Consider the following 15841-nt stretch of genomic DNA (forward strand, 5'->3'; position numbering starts at 1 on the left):
GTGTGTGTGCGCGCGCGGGTGTGTAATGTGTGTGTAATTTGATTTGTTTAAAGTGGGGACTTGAAGAGGGGGCAGCCCAGCGTGGGGCCCCTTAGCGGAGCCACTGGGGTGCTTAGCCAAGAGGATGCAGGAAAGAGGTGGGTTGCTATGGTAACGGGAGGCAGGCATGCAGGGGACCAGGCGGGAGGGAGAGGCGGGTGGAGAGGCAGAAGGAGCCAAGGTGTGAGCGAAGGAGGGCAGGCAGGAGGGAGGGAGGTGGGGGGACGGGGTGGGTGGGGAGTCGGTCCTTGTGGGTGGGGGGCGGTAGGGGCGCAGGGGGCGGGCATGGCCGAGAGGATGCCCAGCTGTGGGATCCTGTACGACACCTCCTTGCTGCTGCAGTTCTGCAATGGTGAGTCCCTGCAGCGTCCCCGCGCGCCCCGCTGGACCACCGCCGGGGCTTTTTCGGAGGCGCCCCAGCGCCGCTCCATCCATCCATCCATCCATCGCCTGGCTAGGGTGGGGGGAAATGCCCGCCGCTTTGCAAGATGCTGTAGACCTGGCTTCATCGCTTGCATGCGCGCGCGCACGCCGAGAGCAAGGGAGGTGCCCTCTGGGATGCTCTGCAAGAAGTCCAAGGGATGGGCGTGGGGCGGGTGCCTTTCCATGCCCAGGGAGGGTCGCGCAGGGCTGGCGCGGCGCCAAGGGGGCATTGGGGCAGGGAAGGGTGGGGAGCGCAAGGGGGGCCGCTCGGCTGACCTGCTGCCCTCTTTTCTGAGCAAGCCCCCCGCGCGCTCGCCCGGCCCTGCCACGATGCCACACCCCGCGCCCAAATGGGTCATCGCGCAGCTTAGCTGGCCGCCCTCCACCCGCGCTCGCCCGCCCGATGCAAACTGGGAAATTCGCAACCAAGCCCATCATCCACCTCCATCCGTGGGCGGCTGGGTCAGGTGGGCGCTTTAACTACTCAGGAATAATTTTAACTCTGGAATAACTGCCACCTCCCGTTCTGCACCCGAAACAACTAATTTCGGAATTAAACCACTCGCGTCGCCTATAATAAGCGCGCACGGAAAGATTGGGCGGGGGCGCGGGGTGGGGTCCAGCTAGCCAGCCAGCCTGCCTTCTGCCACAAATTGACCACTCCGATGGTGAATAAAGAGGGAACTGCGAAGGACAAACTAATCCATGCCAAGGGTTCCATGAGGGAACTCTGCACATGCTCCAGATACTCTTTGTGCGAGTAAAACTATGCTCGTTCCAGGGCTGAGCCCCAGCATGCAACAGGTTATGAGACTAAGCCCTGTCTCGGTTTTCCAGCTTGCACTCTTCATATGTTCAGAGGCAGTGTTTTATGAGAATACATGACAAGAGCTGAGCCCTGGCATTCCGAACAGGTTCTGGGTCTCATTCACAGGGCTGCGTTTTACTTTATTTAATTTTTTTGTATCTCCACGGTTCTCAAGAGCGATGCCTACGTCCACGGCTATTCCAATTTATTCCCACAACAACCTTGCTGGGTAGGTCGGGCTAAGAAATTGTGAGCGCGCCAAGGTCAGAGCTGAGCAGGTATTGGAAGCCATCCCTCCAATCTGCCAGGCATACCCGTTTCTCTCTTTTTGGCGCAGCCTTATTTTGCACATCTTCCCCATGGCAGGAACACTCCCCCCACCCAAAAAAATTCTCTTGCGCCCCTCTGCTTCTGAATCCAAGGGGCTGGGGCTCCGTCTGTTTCCACCTCACTTCTGACTGACCAGCGCCCTCCTGCCCTGTCCAAGGTCGCTGGACACCATCAGCCGCGTCCTGGGGAACAGACTCCCCGTCCGTCCATCTCTCTCGCCTCTCTCGCCTGGTACTCTGCCTGGATGCAGCGCCCGCCCGTCGCTCGCGATTGGACGGCGCCTGGGAGATGCTGCAAAGAGGGAGGAGAGAGAAGCGAGCCAAGAAATACGATTGCAGAGGAGGAGAACCCGAGAGGAGGCAAGCACCCGGGTAGGGCAGGGAGCGAGCCCCTGGCACTGCGGCAGAGGTCGTGAAAAGGGCAGGCAGGGGCAGCGTGGCGGCGAGGGCACCGGGCCCAGGGCAAACCCCAGCATGACAGGTGGGTGGCTGCTGGCCCTGCGCCCCTCGCTTCGCCTTTGCCCCACTTTGCCTGCGCCCAGCCCAGTTCTGCATGCAGCCGCAGCCCCTCCGGAGAGGGAGCGGTGGGAATTCGAAGAACGCGGGGGGAAGAAGCAACACACGCGGGTTGTGCATGTGTGAGTGCGCGCAACGCACACGCCAAATGTCGAGGCGCCTGAGCCATGTCTTCGTCGTGTAAGGTCGGAGGAAGGATGGCAATGCTGTTAGGGAAAGGCTGGGGTGGGGGGAGCTGTTCCAGTGCCATTTCTAAGAGGTGCCAGAAGGAAAAGCTTGGCAAGGAAGGTGGGAAAAGGGAACTGACGTGCCTGCGCAAAGCGCTCTCTCAAAACATACCATCCACCATCAACCTCCGAGCCTGGAAGAAAAGCGGGGGAAATCAGCCGACTTCACTGAAAACTCAGTCCCCCCCCAGAGGCAGACACCACCATCACACCCTGATTACTGACCACAGGAGAGCAAAGCTTAATTCCCCAGCCCTGGGACTTCTTTTTAGCTGCTATCAAAGGCGTGGGATTTAAATAAAGGAGAATGCATGCCTCTGAGAATGTACAGAGTGCATGCCCAGGTTTATCATGCACACCAACAATGAAGGACTCCCAAGGCTTTTATGTCAGAGTATCAGGCTTCTGGCTATCCAAGGATCCCTGTTTTGAGAAGTTAGCAGGAGGGGAAATGCGCTGTTTATTTGCACAGGGGAATTTCTGCGACCAGCAGGCCCCAGATCCTAATCCTTGCCCTGGTCAGGTTCAGAAAGGAAGCTCTCCTGGCAGAATACCTGGGTGGCTCCTGAGACAGACAGCACAGGGCACCTGCTGGTCAGGAAGAGGGCAAGAGAAAACCAGGGCGGAAAAACAAAACCGTAAACAGGACCCTCTGTCTTGAACAGCCCTTGAAACATTTTTTAGCTTCAGAGAGGCCAGATCAATGTATTCACAGCCATTTAAGAGAACCATTAGCTAGCCCATAATACACCTTAGCCTTCGAAGGCACAGCATCCTTGGAGGATCCTATGCATATTTCAGAGGGGCTTACTTCGAAGTAAGTGTGGCTAGGATTCAGAGATAGCATTGGTCAACTGATTGAAGACTGGTAAAAATAAGTATTCTCCCCTCCCCACTCTTCCAGTAGATAAGTGAACTGGGGATTTTAATACACATTATTGACCATGATTACAGAATTTTGGGGTGGTAGTTATTCCAGATTAATTATTACAAGAGTCTTGGGTATGGCACCAGGGTGGCAAAAGCGTTATTTCAAATAGTGGTGTTATCCCTCGTGTTTTCAATGCATACTTGAAACCTGCCTATTTCAACTATGGGGCATAGCGGTGGTATTTATTCCGCGTTAACTGACACCAGTTGCTTTTGGTGTGTGGTTTACGCCCTTGCCCCAAGAAAATCCTAATCCCTTTCCAAATATGCGAACGATATAATCTGATGCCCATGTACCTGGGGGACAGGTGTGGCAGAGACAAACCAATTTACTAAAAGCAGCTGGAAGTATCACTAATTTGCCACTAGTGGGCAGTGTCTGCAAGAAACTGGACCTTACTGATCGCTGCTTTGATCCACAAAATTCATGAGCTCCTCAAACATCTATTTCAATGCTTTTATCTCAGTCCTCCAGGCTTCAGCCCAGGGGTTATATCATATATAAAATTATAATTAAATGCATTTGTCTTTTTCATTATCTGTGGCTTCCTTTAGTGGGTGGGATGTTTTAATCCTCCTTTAAAAAAAATATGAACGCTGCTTAGATATTTCTGTGCTTCGTTTTACATAGGTTTTAAGTGCATCTTATTTACTTGTTTATTATTGTGAGTCGCTTTGGGCTGCATTTGCAAGAAAATCAACTAAAAAATGTAACAAATAATAATCAGTACACTATGCACTGCCTGCAGCCTTCCTGGATGTCATGATTTTGTTCTTTTCACAATGTCTGTGACACTGCCATCACCCAAATTCATTCATTTATTTCATAAAATTTATGCATCCCTTGAAAAAATTTACGCACTTCTTGAATGCCGAATTCATGTGGATAGAGGCTCAGATTTGACTAGGACAGGACCACTGTTTCAACAGTTTATTTGTACAGTATATATTTTGGTAATGTTATATATATATATATATATATATATATATATATATATATATATATATATTAATTTTTTCCTCAATAATTTATTTAATTTATTATCTACTTATTTAACAAATATACAGATTCATTACAAATGTAACATAGCTACATATAAAATCTCATTGCAATATAAAATTATGTTTTCCATATTGGTAATTTAATAATAACACCATAAGCTCATGACTGATAATCACATTCGCATAAAATTAGGCTAGTGAAGTAATTCTAATATGATATTATTATTATAATTTATTAAATCTGTTCTCTTGCCCAGGGCAACCCAAAGTGATTTCCAACCAAACAAGTAAGCAGACAATAAACCCAGCATAGATACATTCAAACCAGAGATATACTTTAAAAAAATATCCCAACTGTTCCTAAAAGGCAATAGATTGTTTAATTAGCAAAAGGCCTGGGAGAAGAGGAATATGTTTGCCTGGTGCCTAAAGATATGTAGTGAAGACGCCAGGCGAGCCTTCCTGGGGAAAGCATTTGACAAATGAGGAGCCACATCAGAGAAGGCTCCGTTCTCGTGTGGCCACCCTCTGGACCTCTTGAGGAGGAGGCACAGAAATAAGGGCCTCATATGGTGACCACAGGGTCTGGGTTGGTTCATATGGGCAGAGACGTCCTTGAAATATTGTGGTCCTGAGCCATTTAAGGTTTTATTTTATTTTTTATAATAATGTTTATTAAGGTTTCACAAACAATAAAAAAAATTCCAAAATTTAAACATAAGAAAAACTACAAAAATATAAAAATACAAAAACAAAACACATAAAAAATACCCAATAGAAGACAAAGTTAACAAAGAAAGGGAAGAAAAAAGAAAGAATAAGAACAAAAGAAAAGCCAAGAGACAAAACAGAAAATAGATTAGTGTTTTCAAATCTTATACTCCATTCACTAGTTTCTTGACCTCCTCGCACCTCCCATTTTGTATTCCAGTTCAGATATTGATTTCAGCAAATCCTTACCCTCTAGCATTTATCCTCACTCAAGATATTAACCTATTAAAATTATCAATTTTCCAATTATCAATCCCTATTTACATTTTCTTAAAAATCTTTTTACCAATACCACTTATTTTCCATCAGACATCATTTTAACATTCCTTAATTTTACAGTGCTTCTGCAAATAATCCTTAAATTTCTTCCAGTCTTCCTCCACCGATTCTTCTCCCTGGTCACGAATTCTGCCAGTCATTTCTGCCAATTCTATGTAGTCCATCATTTAAGGTTTTATAGGTCAGAAACAGTACAGTGCTACTGGTTCTCAAACTTAATCCATTCTAGAAGTCCGTTCCAAAACCAAGGTGTGCCTTTCCCATAGAAAGTAATGCAAAATGATCGGTTCGAGACTTTTAAAAGCAACCCCTAAAACAAGCAATTTAACATGAATTTTACTATCTAACAAGACCATTGATCCATAAAATGAAAGCAATAAACAATGTACTGCAGTCACACAATCAATCAATCAATCAATCAATCAGTAGCTGAACTGGGTCCCACACAGTCACACAAAAAGCCGCAAAAACAAAAACGCAAAATAAATAGCAAAAACAGACAGACCTCATAGTAACACTCAAATCGGAAGTGTAACACCCAAAACAGAGCATGTTTGGCTTCCGAAAAAAGTTCACAAACCGGAACACTTACTTCCGGGTTTGCAGTGTTTGGGTTCCAAGTTGTTTGCGTACCAAGGCATTTGAGAACCAAGGGACCACTGTATGTTGATTTGGGACAGGAAACTAACTGGCACCCAGGATCAGAGTAATATGCTCAAAACGTCTTGCTCTGAATTCTGCACCAACCGAAGTTTCCAAACCGTCTTCAGAGGCAGAAAGAGGAATGAAAAACATACCACAATTGTGTGTTCCTCTTTCGCTTCACTTTATATTCTCTAAAGAGCTCCCATTCTTGTCCTAATCTATTAGTTTGATATTCCCCTCATTTCACTGACACAGCACAACTTATTCTGTTCAATGGTCTCATAAACCATTTCCTAAATTGATGAGTTTCCTTTTGCTTCTGATAATTCACATATATAATGCCTGCTGCTGTGGTCATATTATCCAGTAATTTCTATTTTGGGGGATTGAATCTTTGAGATATATTTGTAAATGTGCATTTTTTAAAAAAATCAAGGGGTATTTCAAATAGATTGATATTGATATCAGCTGCGTAGCGATATTAAAAGGCCATAAAACTGTTGGCTCCATCATCTCATCCTCAAGACCTGTTGTAATTTACTTGTCAAACAGCATCTCCTCTTACAGACTCTTGACAGGCTCTGCCTTTCATACAGAAGAACATGCAAGTAGATGAGCCTACTTAAAATCAGCTCATACGCTCACAAATTCCGCCTTTCACTAATTTTGGCATGTTTTATATAAAACATTCCTCTCCAATTGGCACAGGTTAATGTGCCTATAATGGGACGCGGGTGGTGCTGTGGGTTAAACCACAGAGCCTAGGACTTGCTGATCGGAAGGTCAGCGGTTCGAATCCCTGCGACGGGGTGAGCTCCTGTTGCTCTGTCCCTGTTCCTGCCAACCTAGCAGTTCGAAAGCATGTCAAAGTGCAAGTAGATAAATAGGTACCGCTCTGGCAGGAAGGTAAACGGCGTTTCCCTGCGCTGCTCTGGTTCGCCAGAGGTGGCTTGGTCATGCTGGTCACATGACCTGGAAGCTGTACGCCGGCTCCCTCAGCCAATAAAGCAAGATGAGCGCCACAACCCCAGAGTCGGTCACGACTGGACCTAATGGTCAGGGGTCCCTTTACCTTTACTAATGTGCCTATGTGGATGCACGCAAAAAATAATTAGCAGAGCTTTGTTTCTACCTTAACATTGCATCCCCCCCCCCCCCCCCGGACACTGCCTGTGCATTTTTCAAGTGCCCCTCTCCAGCCCTGGGGTCTAGAAACCTGTTTACAGTGGTACCTTGGTTCTCTAACGCCTTGGTACTCAAACAACTTGGAACTCAAAGACTGCAAACCCGGAAGTAAGTGTTCTGGTTTGCGAACCTTTTTCAGAAGCAAAATGTGCTCCGCTTTGAGTGTTAGGCTTCTGATTTGAGTGTTACAATGAGGTCTGTCTGCTTTTGCTATTTATTTTGTGTTTGTATTTTTGCGGCTCTCTTTCTTTTGTGACTGTGAGGAACCCAGTTCAGCTACTGAGTGATTGATTGATTGATTGATTGTGTGACTGCAGTACATTGTTTACTGCTTTCATTTTACGCATCAATGGTCTCGTTAGATAGTAAAATTCATGTTAACTTGCTGCTTTAGGGGTTGTTTTTAAAAGTCTGGAACGGATTAATCCATTTTGCATTACTTCCTATGGGAAAGCATGCCTTGGTTTTGGAACGCTTTGGTTTTGGAATGGACTTCGGGAACGGACTAAGTTTGAGAACCAAGGTACCACTGTATATTAAAAGCAACACACCCAAGGCAAAGTATTCGGTATTGGAGGGCGAGTGTGGTGCAGTGTTGCAGAATGCTGAGATTGGATGTCAGAAATCTGAAATAAAATCTCTTGCCATGATTGAAACACGCCCAACAACTGTGAGTGAAAAGCTTGGGTTTCCTAGCCAAACCCACCTTATTGTTTTGTTTTGACAAATGTCATGTAGCGCCTGTTGTCTTAGGAAATGGCTCGCCTCATCTTCCTGACTTGACCCCTTCTGTTTCCCAGATGATAACTTGTCAGCCATCAGCGGGATGGAGGTGGACGACCGCATCTCCTACCTGGAGCAGCGGTTGCAGCTGCAGGAAGATGAGATCCAGGTGCTGAAGGCCGCTCTGGCTGATGTCCTGCGGCGTCTCAGCACCTGCGAGGAGAATGGGCTCAGCCTGCAGAAAAAGGGACCCAGCAAAGGTATCAGGGTGTTGGTGGGGAGGTGCTGGGTGCGGGTGTCTGTCCGTCCGTCCATCTGTCCTGAACTCCCTTGTCCGCTATGGCCAGCTATGCCCTTTAGCCAGAGTTGTCTGGGTCCTTGACATCCTCATCATCATCATAACAATAATAATAATAATTTATTATTTATACCCCGCCCATCTGGCTGGGTTTCCCCAGCCACTCTGGGCGGCTTCCAACCGAATATTAAAAACAATACAGCATCAGACATTAGAAACTTCGCTAAACAGGGCCGCCTTCAATTGTCTTTTAAAAGTAAAATAGTTGTTTATTGCCTTGTCATCTGATGGGAGGGCGTTCTACAGGGTGGGCGCCACCACCGAGAAGGCCCTCTGCCTGGTTCCCTGTAACCTCATTCCTCGCAGTGAGGGAACCGCCAGAAGGCCCTCGGCGCTGGACCTCAGTGTCTGGGCAGAACGATGGGGGTGGAGACGCTCCTTCAGTTATACAGGACCGAGGCCGTTTAGGGCTTTAAAGGTCAGCACCAACACTTTGAATTGTGCTCGGAAACGTACTGGGAGCCAATGCAGATCTCTCAGGACCGGTGTTATGTGGTCTCGGCGGCCGCCCCCAGTCCCCAGTCTAGCTGCCGCATTCTGGATTAGTTGTAGTTTCCGGGTCACCTTCAAAGGTAGCCCCACGTAGAGCGCATTGCAGTAGTCCAAGCGGGAGATAACTAGAGCATGCACCACTTTGGCGAGACAGTCTGCGGGCAGGGAAGGTCTCATCCTGTGTACCAGATGGAGCTGGTAGACAGCCGCCCTGGACACAGAATTGACCTGCACCTCCATGGACAGCTGTGAGTCCAAAATGACTCCCAGGCTGCGCACCTGGTCCTTCAGGGGCTCAGTTACCACATTCAGGACCAGGGAGTCCTCCACACCCACCTGCCCCCTGTCCCTCAAGAACAGTACTTCTGTCTTGTCAGGATTCAACCTCAATCTGTTAGCCGCCATCCATCCTCCAACCGCCTCCAGGCACTTACACCGGACCTTCACCGCCTTCACTGGTTCTGATTTGAAAGAGAGGTAGAGCACTTAACCAAACTGGGACATAATATTAATTCTTTTTTTAAAAAAAACCCTCTTCTTGTTGCTTATTAAAACTGAACGTGCTGTTTTTCAGCCCAAATAGGCCTAGAAATCAGCAAGCAACAGTGCAGTAGTACCTTGGTTGTCAAACTTAATCCGTTCTGGAAGTCTGTTCAACTCCTGAAACTGTTTGAAAACCAAGGCATGGCTTCCAACTGGCTGCAGGCGCTTCCTGCACTCAAGCAAAAGCCGTGCCGGACGTTCGTTCCGAAAAACGTTCGGAAAAACGTTACTTCCGGGTTTGCGGCATTTGGGAGCTGATTTGTTCAGGAGCCAAGGCGTTTGACAACCAAGGTACCACTGTACTGCAATAGAATAATTCGTTTTGGGGGGAGGAGCAGTAAACCAAATACTGCCCCCTCCAATAAACTAAATAAAAAGTAATTTAATTCACTGTTTATGATTTATTTTTATTTTTGTAAATACATAAGAGACTGAAGGCAGCTAACATGGGAGATAAATCTATCGAATATGGCGAATGAAGAATCCCATTGTGAAGGCCTGTCAAAACAAGACCGTCTCCCACTGACAGGAAAGGAGCTGGGTGGGTCCCCGGGGGAAGCGAGTTCGAGAGTCTGGCTGCCACAACTACAAAGGCCTTGCCCCCCCAACCTTCCTTCAGAAAACAGCAGCGTCTGGTGCTACGCTCTGGTTCACCTAAATTTAGGCGTTGTCAGGTTCGCTATTATACACGTCCATCATTTATTGTGGGCAGTATATATTTCGGAATCTCTGTCGATAGTAAGTTGGATATTTACGACAAGCAAGGTTTTTTCCCCTTCATTTCTGTGAGCAAACTTTGGTTATTGGCTGCAAAAAGAAGTTAATTTGCTGATACGGACACTTTTGTATCTGACAATACAAAAATATACTTTTGTATCTGCAGTGGGTGCAATGACCGTTAAGAATTAACGCTCTGTATAATTCAACACAAGGGACGAGGGTGGCGCTGTGGGTTAAACCACAGAGCCTAGGACTTGCCAATCAGAAGGTCGGTGGTTCGAATCCCCGTGACGGGGTGAGCTCCCATTGTCGGTCCCTGCTCCTGCCAACCTAGCAGTTTGAAAGCACATTGCAGGGGGTTGGACTAGATGATGATGATAATAATAATAATAATAATAATAATAATAATAATAATAATAATAATAATTTTCTATCCCACCCTCCCCAGCCGAAGACGGGCTCAGAGCGGCTAACAACAATAAACATAACACAGCATTCTAAAATCAATTCATTCTAAAATCAATTCAAAATCAAATTAATGGCAACCATTGGGCTAGAGTTCTGTGAGGATTACCAAAGGAAGGGGTCAGATTGTGCCTTGGCCAAAGGCCTGGTGGAACAGCTCTGTCTTGCAGGCCCTGCAGAAAGATGTCAAGTCCCGCAGGGCCCTAGTCTCTTGGGACAGCGTTCCACCAGGCCGGGGCCATGGCCGAAAAGGCCCTGGCTCTGGTCGAGGCCAGTCTAATTTCCCTGGGGCCTGGGATCCTCAGGGTGTTATTATTTGCAGACCTTAAGGTCCTCCGTGGGACATACCAGGAGAGGCAGTCCCGTAGGTATGAGGATCCTAGGCCGTATAGGGCTTCAAAGGTTAAAACCAGCACCTTAAGCCTGACCCTGTACTCCACCGGGAGCCAGTGCAGCTGGTAAAGCACTGGATGAATATGATCCCATGGCAAGGACCCCGTAAGGAGTCTCGCCATGGCTTCATCATATCATCAAGGGGTGATATGCATATCATCAAGGGGTGATATGCATATCATCAAGGGGTGATATGCATATCATCAAGGGGTGATATGCATATCATCAAGGGGTGATATGATAGCCATGTTCAAATATATAAAAGGATGTCACATAGAGGAGGGAGAAAGGTTGTTTTCTGCTGCTCCAGAGAAGCGGACACGGAGCAATGGATCCAAACTACAAGAAAGAAGATTCCACCTAAACATTAGGAAGAACTTCCTGACAGTAAGAGCTGTTTGACAGTGGAATTTGCTGCCAAGGAGTGTGGTGGAGTCTCCTCCTTTGGAGGTCTTTAAGCAGAGGCTTGACAACCATATGTCAGGAGTGCTCTGATGGTGTTTCCTGCTTGGCAGGGGGTTGGACTCGATGGCCCTTGTGGTCTCTTCCAACTCTGTGATTCTATGATTGTATGATTCTGCACCCGCTGGAGTTTCTGGGTCATGACTCTCTGGGCACCCTACACTCTGTGATTGTGTAACCTACAATTCCGTGATTCTGCGATTGTGGCCCCGTCTTGAATTAACACATTGTCTCCCTTGCAGTTTACCAGCTGCTGAGGGGTCTGCCTTCCAGGCCTGGCTTGAGCAATGGGATCATCCCCCAGAGGAGGGGCTACTCGACCTCCCCTTCGTCCCCCAAGAGAGAGCTGCTTCCTGGGAAAAGGTGAGGGGTCCCAAGAGCGCCTTGAACAATGGCCTCATATTCCTCTCTCCTCCTCCTCCTGCTGCTGCTAAATCTCTTCTTATCACAATTATTTAACTGGGGGAGGCTGCAGGATTACTCTGAAACGTTTTGTATTGGCTGGCTGTGTCTAAACTGCACTTTTCTTAGCATGGTTCATGACTAGAAGCCAACCTTGAGGGCCAGTTTGATCCAAAAAATGTAGGTGATGAACAGAAGAGAGGTGGAAAGGATATGTACACAAATCCAAATTTCAAATTCTGAAGTGATTGGTGGTTCTTCTAAAGCTCAGTTTTTAGGAGCACTTTAATTTTTAAATAGTTCTACAAATATTTACCTGCAGTAAGGGAAAACCCCTCATTTTTTCCAATTTGAAGAGATATTCAACAACCAGGGGAGATTAGAAGAGGCTTGAATGAGGCGCTGCAAAGCCCCAGAACGCGGATAAATTTTTCCACTGGGCAGGTTGGCTTCTTGTCAAAACTGGCTGTAACTTTCCTCGTTTCCCTTTCTCTCTCTGCAGAGAGGGAAGGCTTAGATGCTTTTGTTTTCATTTGGCACGAATGAGAATTTAGTTTCCTCTCCCCCTCTTTTGAAAGGCCTGATTGGGATGGGCAGGGGTTGCTTTCAGAATATCTGCTGAGCTGAAAGATGATTAAGGTTGAATGGAGACTGGCAGGTGTATATAGAACAGCGCAAGAACAAAAATTAAAATGCTATCTTTAAGAATCTGCTTGAATGACTACCCTGTGGGGGGCTGCCATGTATTGAATCAGACCCAAGATACATCGCCTTCTTGTTCCCAGTAGCTGTTAGTCAGCTGCTTAAAGGCAGGCTTCCAGTTTCTCTGAATACAGAGAGTCCAAAGATGTGTCCAATATGCCTTTGCGGGCAAATTCACTGCCAGTGAGCCACTGCCGTTCTGCATCCATCTTGTCTTTGAATAGGGGTTACAAGGACACAGCAGCCCAGGTCTTGCAAGGAGAGTCTCTTTGGCACAAGGCCTCAAGTCTTTCGAAAAGCCATCTTGCAGAGAAGCTGAAATATACTCAGAGTCGAGAGTGGATTTCATGCTCTTTATTCAGCTCATAGCGGTGAGGAGGAATGGAAGTTCCCCCAGAATGTCTGCTTTGTATACATTATTTACACAACGGGCTCCATGTGATTGGCTAATTCCGGGATTCTCCTGTAGGCCAATCAGGTTGTGGATTCACTTCCACCTGGAGCTGGATTGGGTGGCTCCTGCGGACCAATCAGACTGCTGCATTCTGGATCCTATTGTTCTAGGACAAATCAGACTGCTGCATTCTGGATCCTATTGTTCTAAGACCAATCAGACTACTGCATTCTGGATCCTATTGTTCTAGGACCAATCAGACTGCTGCATTCTGGATCCTATTGTTCTAGGACCAATCAGACTACTGCATTCTGGATCCTATTGTTCTAGGACCAATCAGACTGCTGCATTCTGGATCCTATTGTTCTAGGACCAATCAGACTACTGCATTCTGGATCCTATTGTTCTAGGACCAATCAGACTACTGCATTTTGGATCCTATTCAACTCAGTACATAACAGAGGCGGTCTTGCAAAGTGCTTAGCTTTCCACGCAGCCGGCTCTCGCTCCTCGCTCGCTTCTGCTAGGCCCGCATCACGCTGCTTTCCTTCCCTGCATCCCTCTTTCTCTTCGGCCGGCTCACCCTCCCACCTGCCTGCACCTTGCCCTTGTCTGGCTATATTGCTGAGGCTCTGTCTCCCACAGCGGGCGAAGCTGCGCTTCTCCAGAGCGCCCAGCCTCACTCAAGCGAGAGGGCATCAAGGACCAGAGGAGCCGCACCACTTCCTCCAGCAGCTCCTGCAGCGGGAAACGCGACGGGTACGTGTGAAAGCCAGACCCGCAAATCCATCCATGGAGGCTGCATGATCTTTATGACAATTTACACCGACATAACATAATGCTATGGGACGTGGGTGGCGCTGTGGGTTAAACCACAGAGCCTAGGACTTGCCGATCAGAAGGTCGGCGGTTCGAATCCCCATGACGGGGTGAGCTCCCATTGCTCGGTCCCAGCTCCTGCCCACCTAGCAGTTCGAAAGCACGTCAAAGTGCAAGTAGATAAATAGGTACCGCTCCAGCGGGAAGGTAAACGGTGTTTCCGTGCGCTTCTCTGGTTCGCCAGAAGCGGCTTAGTCATGCTGGCCGCATGACCTGGAAGCTGTACGCCGGCTCCCTCGGCCAGTAAAGCGAGATGAGCACCGCAACCCCAGACTCGGCCACGACTGGACCTAATGGTCAGGGGTCCCTTTACCTTTAACATAATGCTATTCTAGGCAGGAAAATAAGCTTCTCTCTCGCAGCTCTGCTTCAGCAAAGCTCATTTGACTTGCGCTAGCCCAAGCCGCGGAGTTTATTTGCTAGGGACGCGCCTTCGCTTTTAGCAGCTCAGGTTCTGCAAGACCCGTTGCATCGGCTTCGCGGAGCAGCTGAGGTCTTGCAAAGTGCGCCTTGCTTCGCCTACCTAAACCACCCTCGGGAGCGTAAACCGGAAGCAAAACGCGCCAGCAGAAAGGCGGAGAGTTACGAGATCGGATTTCAAAGCCCGACCAGGGAGGAAGCGATGCCTCCCTTCCCAAAACCGGATATCTCCTTCTTGAGCCGCGCAGCAACTTTTCTCCGTCCCTGCCATACCGGGTGGGGAGTTTCCTCCCCTCCCTGTCACTCTTAAAGCCACAGGTGCCCTACCAGCGCGTCTACACGCGCACAGCAGGATTCACACGTGCACGGCCATCACGCATCTTAAGCCATCCCTCGGAGCGGAACGGCTCTCGGCCCGCTAGTTGAGCCGGGGCGAAACGGCGGCTGCTTCTCGCTTGCGCTCCGTGGGAAAAACGTCCGGTTTTTTCCCAGGCGTCCGCAACAGCGCGGCCCTTCTCGCCGCCGCCGCCTCCAGCGCCGGTCACCAGCACGTAGAGGGTTAAAAAAAGGCCCCGGCCCGGGGGAGGGAAAGTGAAAGCCAGGAAGGAGGGGAAAGTTGGAAAGTTTCCCGCCCGGGCCCCATTGCTCCGCCGCATCCCCCGGGGACGCGCCTTGCAGTTATTTGCCTTGCAGTTCCCATCGCTGCTCGGAAGAAGCCTCCCTCTCCGCCTCCGGAATATCAAATATAAAGAGCAGGAACCCCTTTCCCCCAGCCTAAGAGCAAAGCCAGAGGGGCATTCACCATGAAGAAGGCGGCAGGGAGCCTCAGCCCCAGGTAAGGCGGCGTTTGCGCTGATGGAGGGGCCGCTTTGGGCCTTATTTCTTCTCCAGCCCCTATTTTCAACGCCAGGTGGATCATGCAGAAGAAGAGTGCCTCTGAGCACGTGCAGAGTGCATTGAGCGCTGACCGCCTATCTCAAGGAATTGCATCCTTTTCTTTAGGCCTTTTTCGTTTTAAACGGGGGGTGGGGTGAGCAATGCGTTTGGCTGATCTGCTTTGCCATCTTCTTTCCGGGTGGGGCACCTCGGATACGGTTGCTAAGTTTGGATATGAGTTTGTCTATGTTGAAGTGGGGGGGGGGCAGGGAAGGGAGTTACCCAGAGTGCAGATGTTCCTTAAAACAGGTGACTTGGGTTGCTGGCGTTGCCCGGGCTTTATATGCAAGGAAACATGAAACAGCAGAACTTTGGAGTTGAAGGGACCCTCAAGGGTCATCCAGCCCAACCCCCTGCAATTCAGGAATCAAAGGATGAGGAGCACTCAGGATGGCAGGTGACCAGCTGTTTTCAAAAGTACTATATGAAGAATACCTTTTGGGTTTTCTTCACCCCTTCCGCCCCCGCCATTGCAAAATGGTTTGGCCCAGTCCTGGAGGGTGCAGCCTACAAGCAGCAGAGCAAGGGTAGGCAAATTAAGGCCCGGGGGTCGGATCCGGCCCAATTGCCTTCTAAATCCGGCCCGGAATCAGTGTGTTTTTACATGAGTAGAATGTCTGCTTTTATTTAAAATGCATCTCTGGGTTATTTGTGGGGCATAGGAATTCGTTAATTTTTTTCCTCCAAAATATAATCCGGCCCCCCACAAAGTCTGAGGGACAGTGGACCGGCCCCCTGCTGAAAAGGTTTGCTGACCCCTGAAGCAGAGGTTGGGATGCTCCAAGCCAGTTGGATGTT

General features: G+C 48.5%; 1 protein-coding gene across 5 annotated transcripts in view; it reads left to right on the top strand.

Moving 5' to 3' along the window:
• The window catches only part of EML2 (EMAP like 2), a 47431-nt gene continuing 31590 nt past the window's right edge, over positions 1-15841 (top strand). Inside the window, exons 1-4 of one of the 5 annotated variants that reach the window (XM_081200264.1) lie at positions 1-137; positions 7955-8137; positions 11553-11673; positions 13454-13567. In XM_081200264.1, coding sequence (XP_081056390.1) covers positions 125-137; positions 7955-8137; positions 11553-11673; positions 13454-13567 — 431 coding nt within the window. In that variant the 5' untranslated portion in view covers positions 1-124. Of the gene's footprint in view, positions 138-277; positions 392-1953; positions 2081-7954; positions 8138-11552; positions 11674-13453; positions 13568-14283; positions 14943-15841 lie in introns of those variants that run through there. The other 4 variants (XM_081200263.1, XM_081200265.1, XM_081200266.1 and 1 more) reach the window with 4 other exon arrangements.

The sequence above is a fragment of the Podarcis bocagei genome (assembly GCF_964188305.1).
Source record: "Podarcis bocagei genome assembly, chromosome: 7".
NCBI lineage: Eukaryota > Metazoa > Chordata > Lepidosauria > Squamata > Lacertidae > Podarcis > Podarcis bocagei.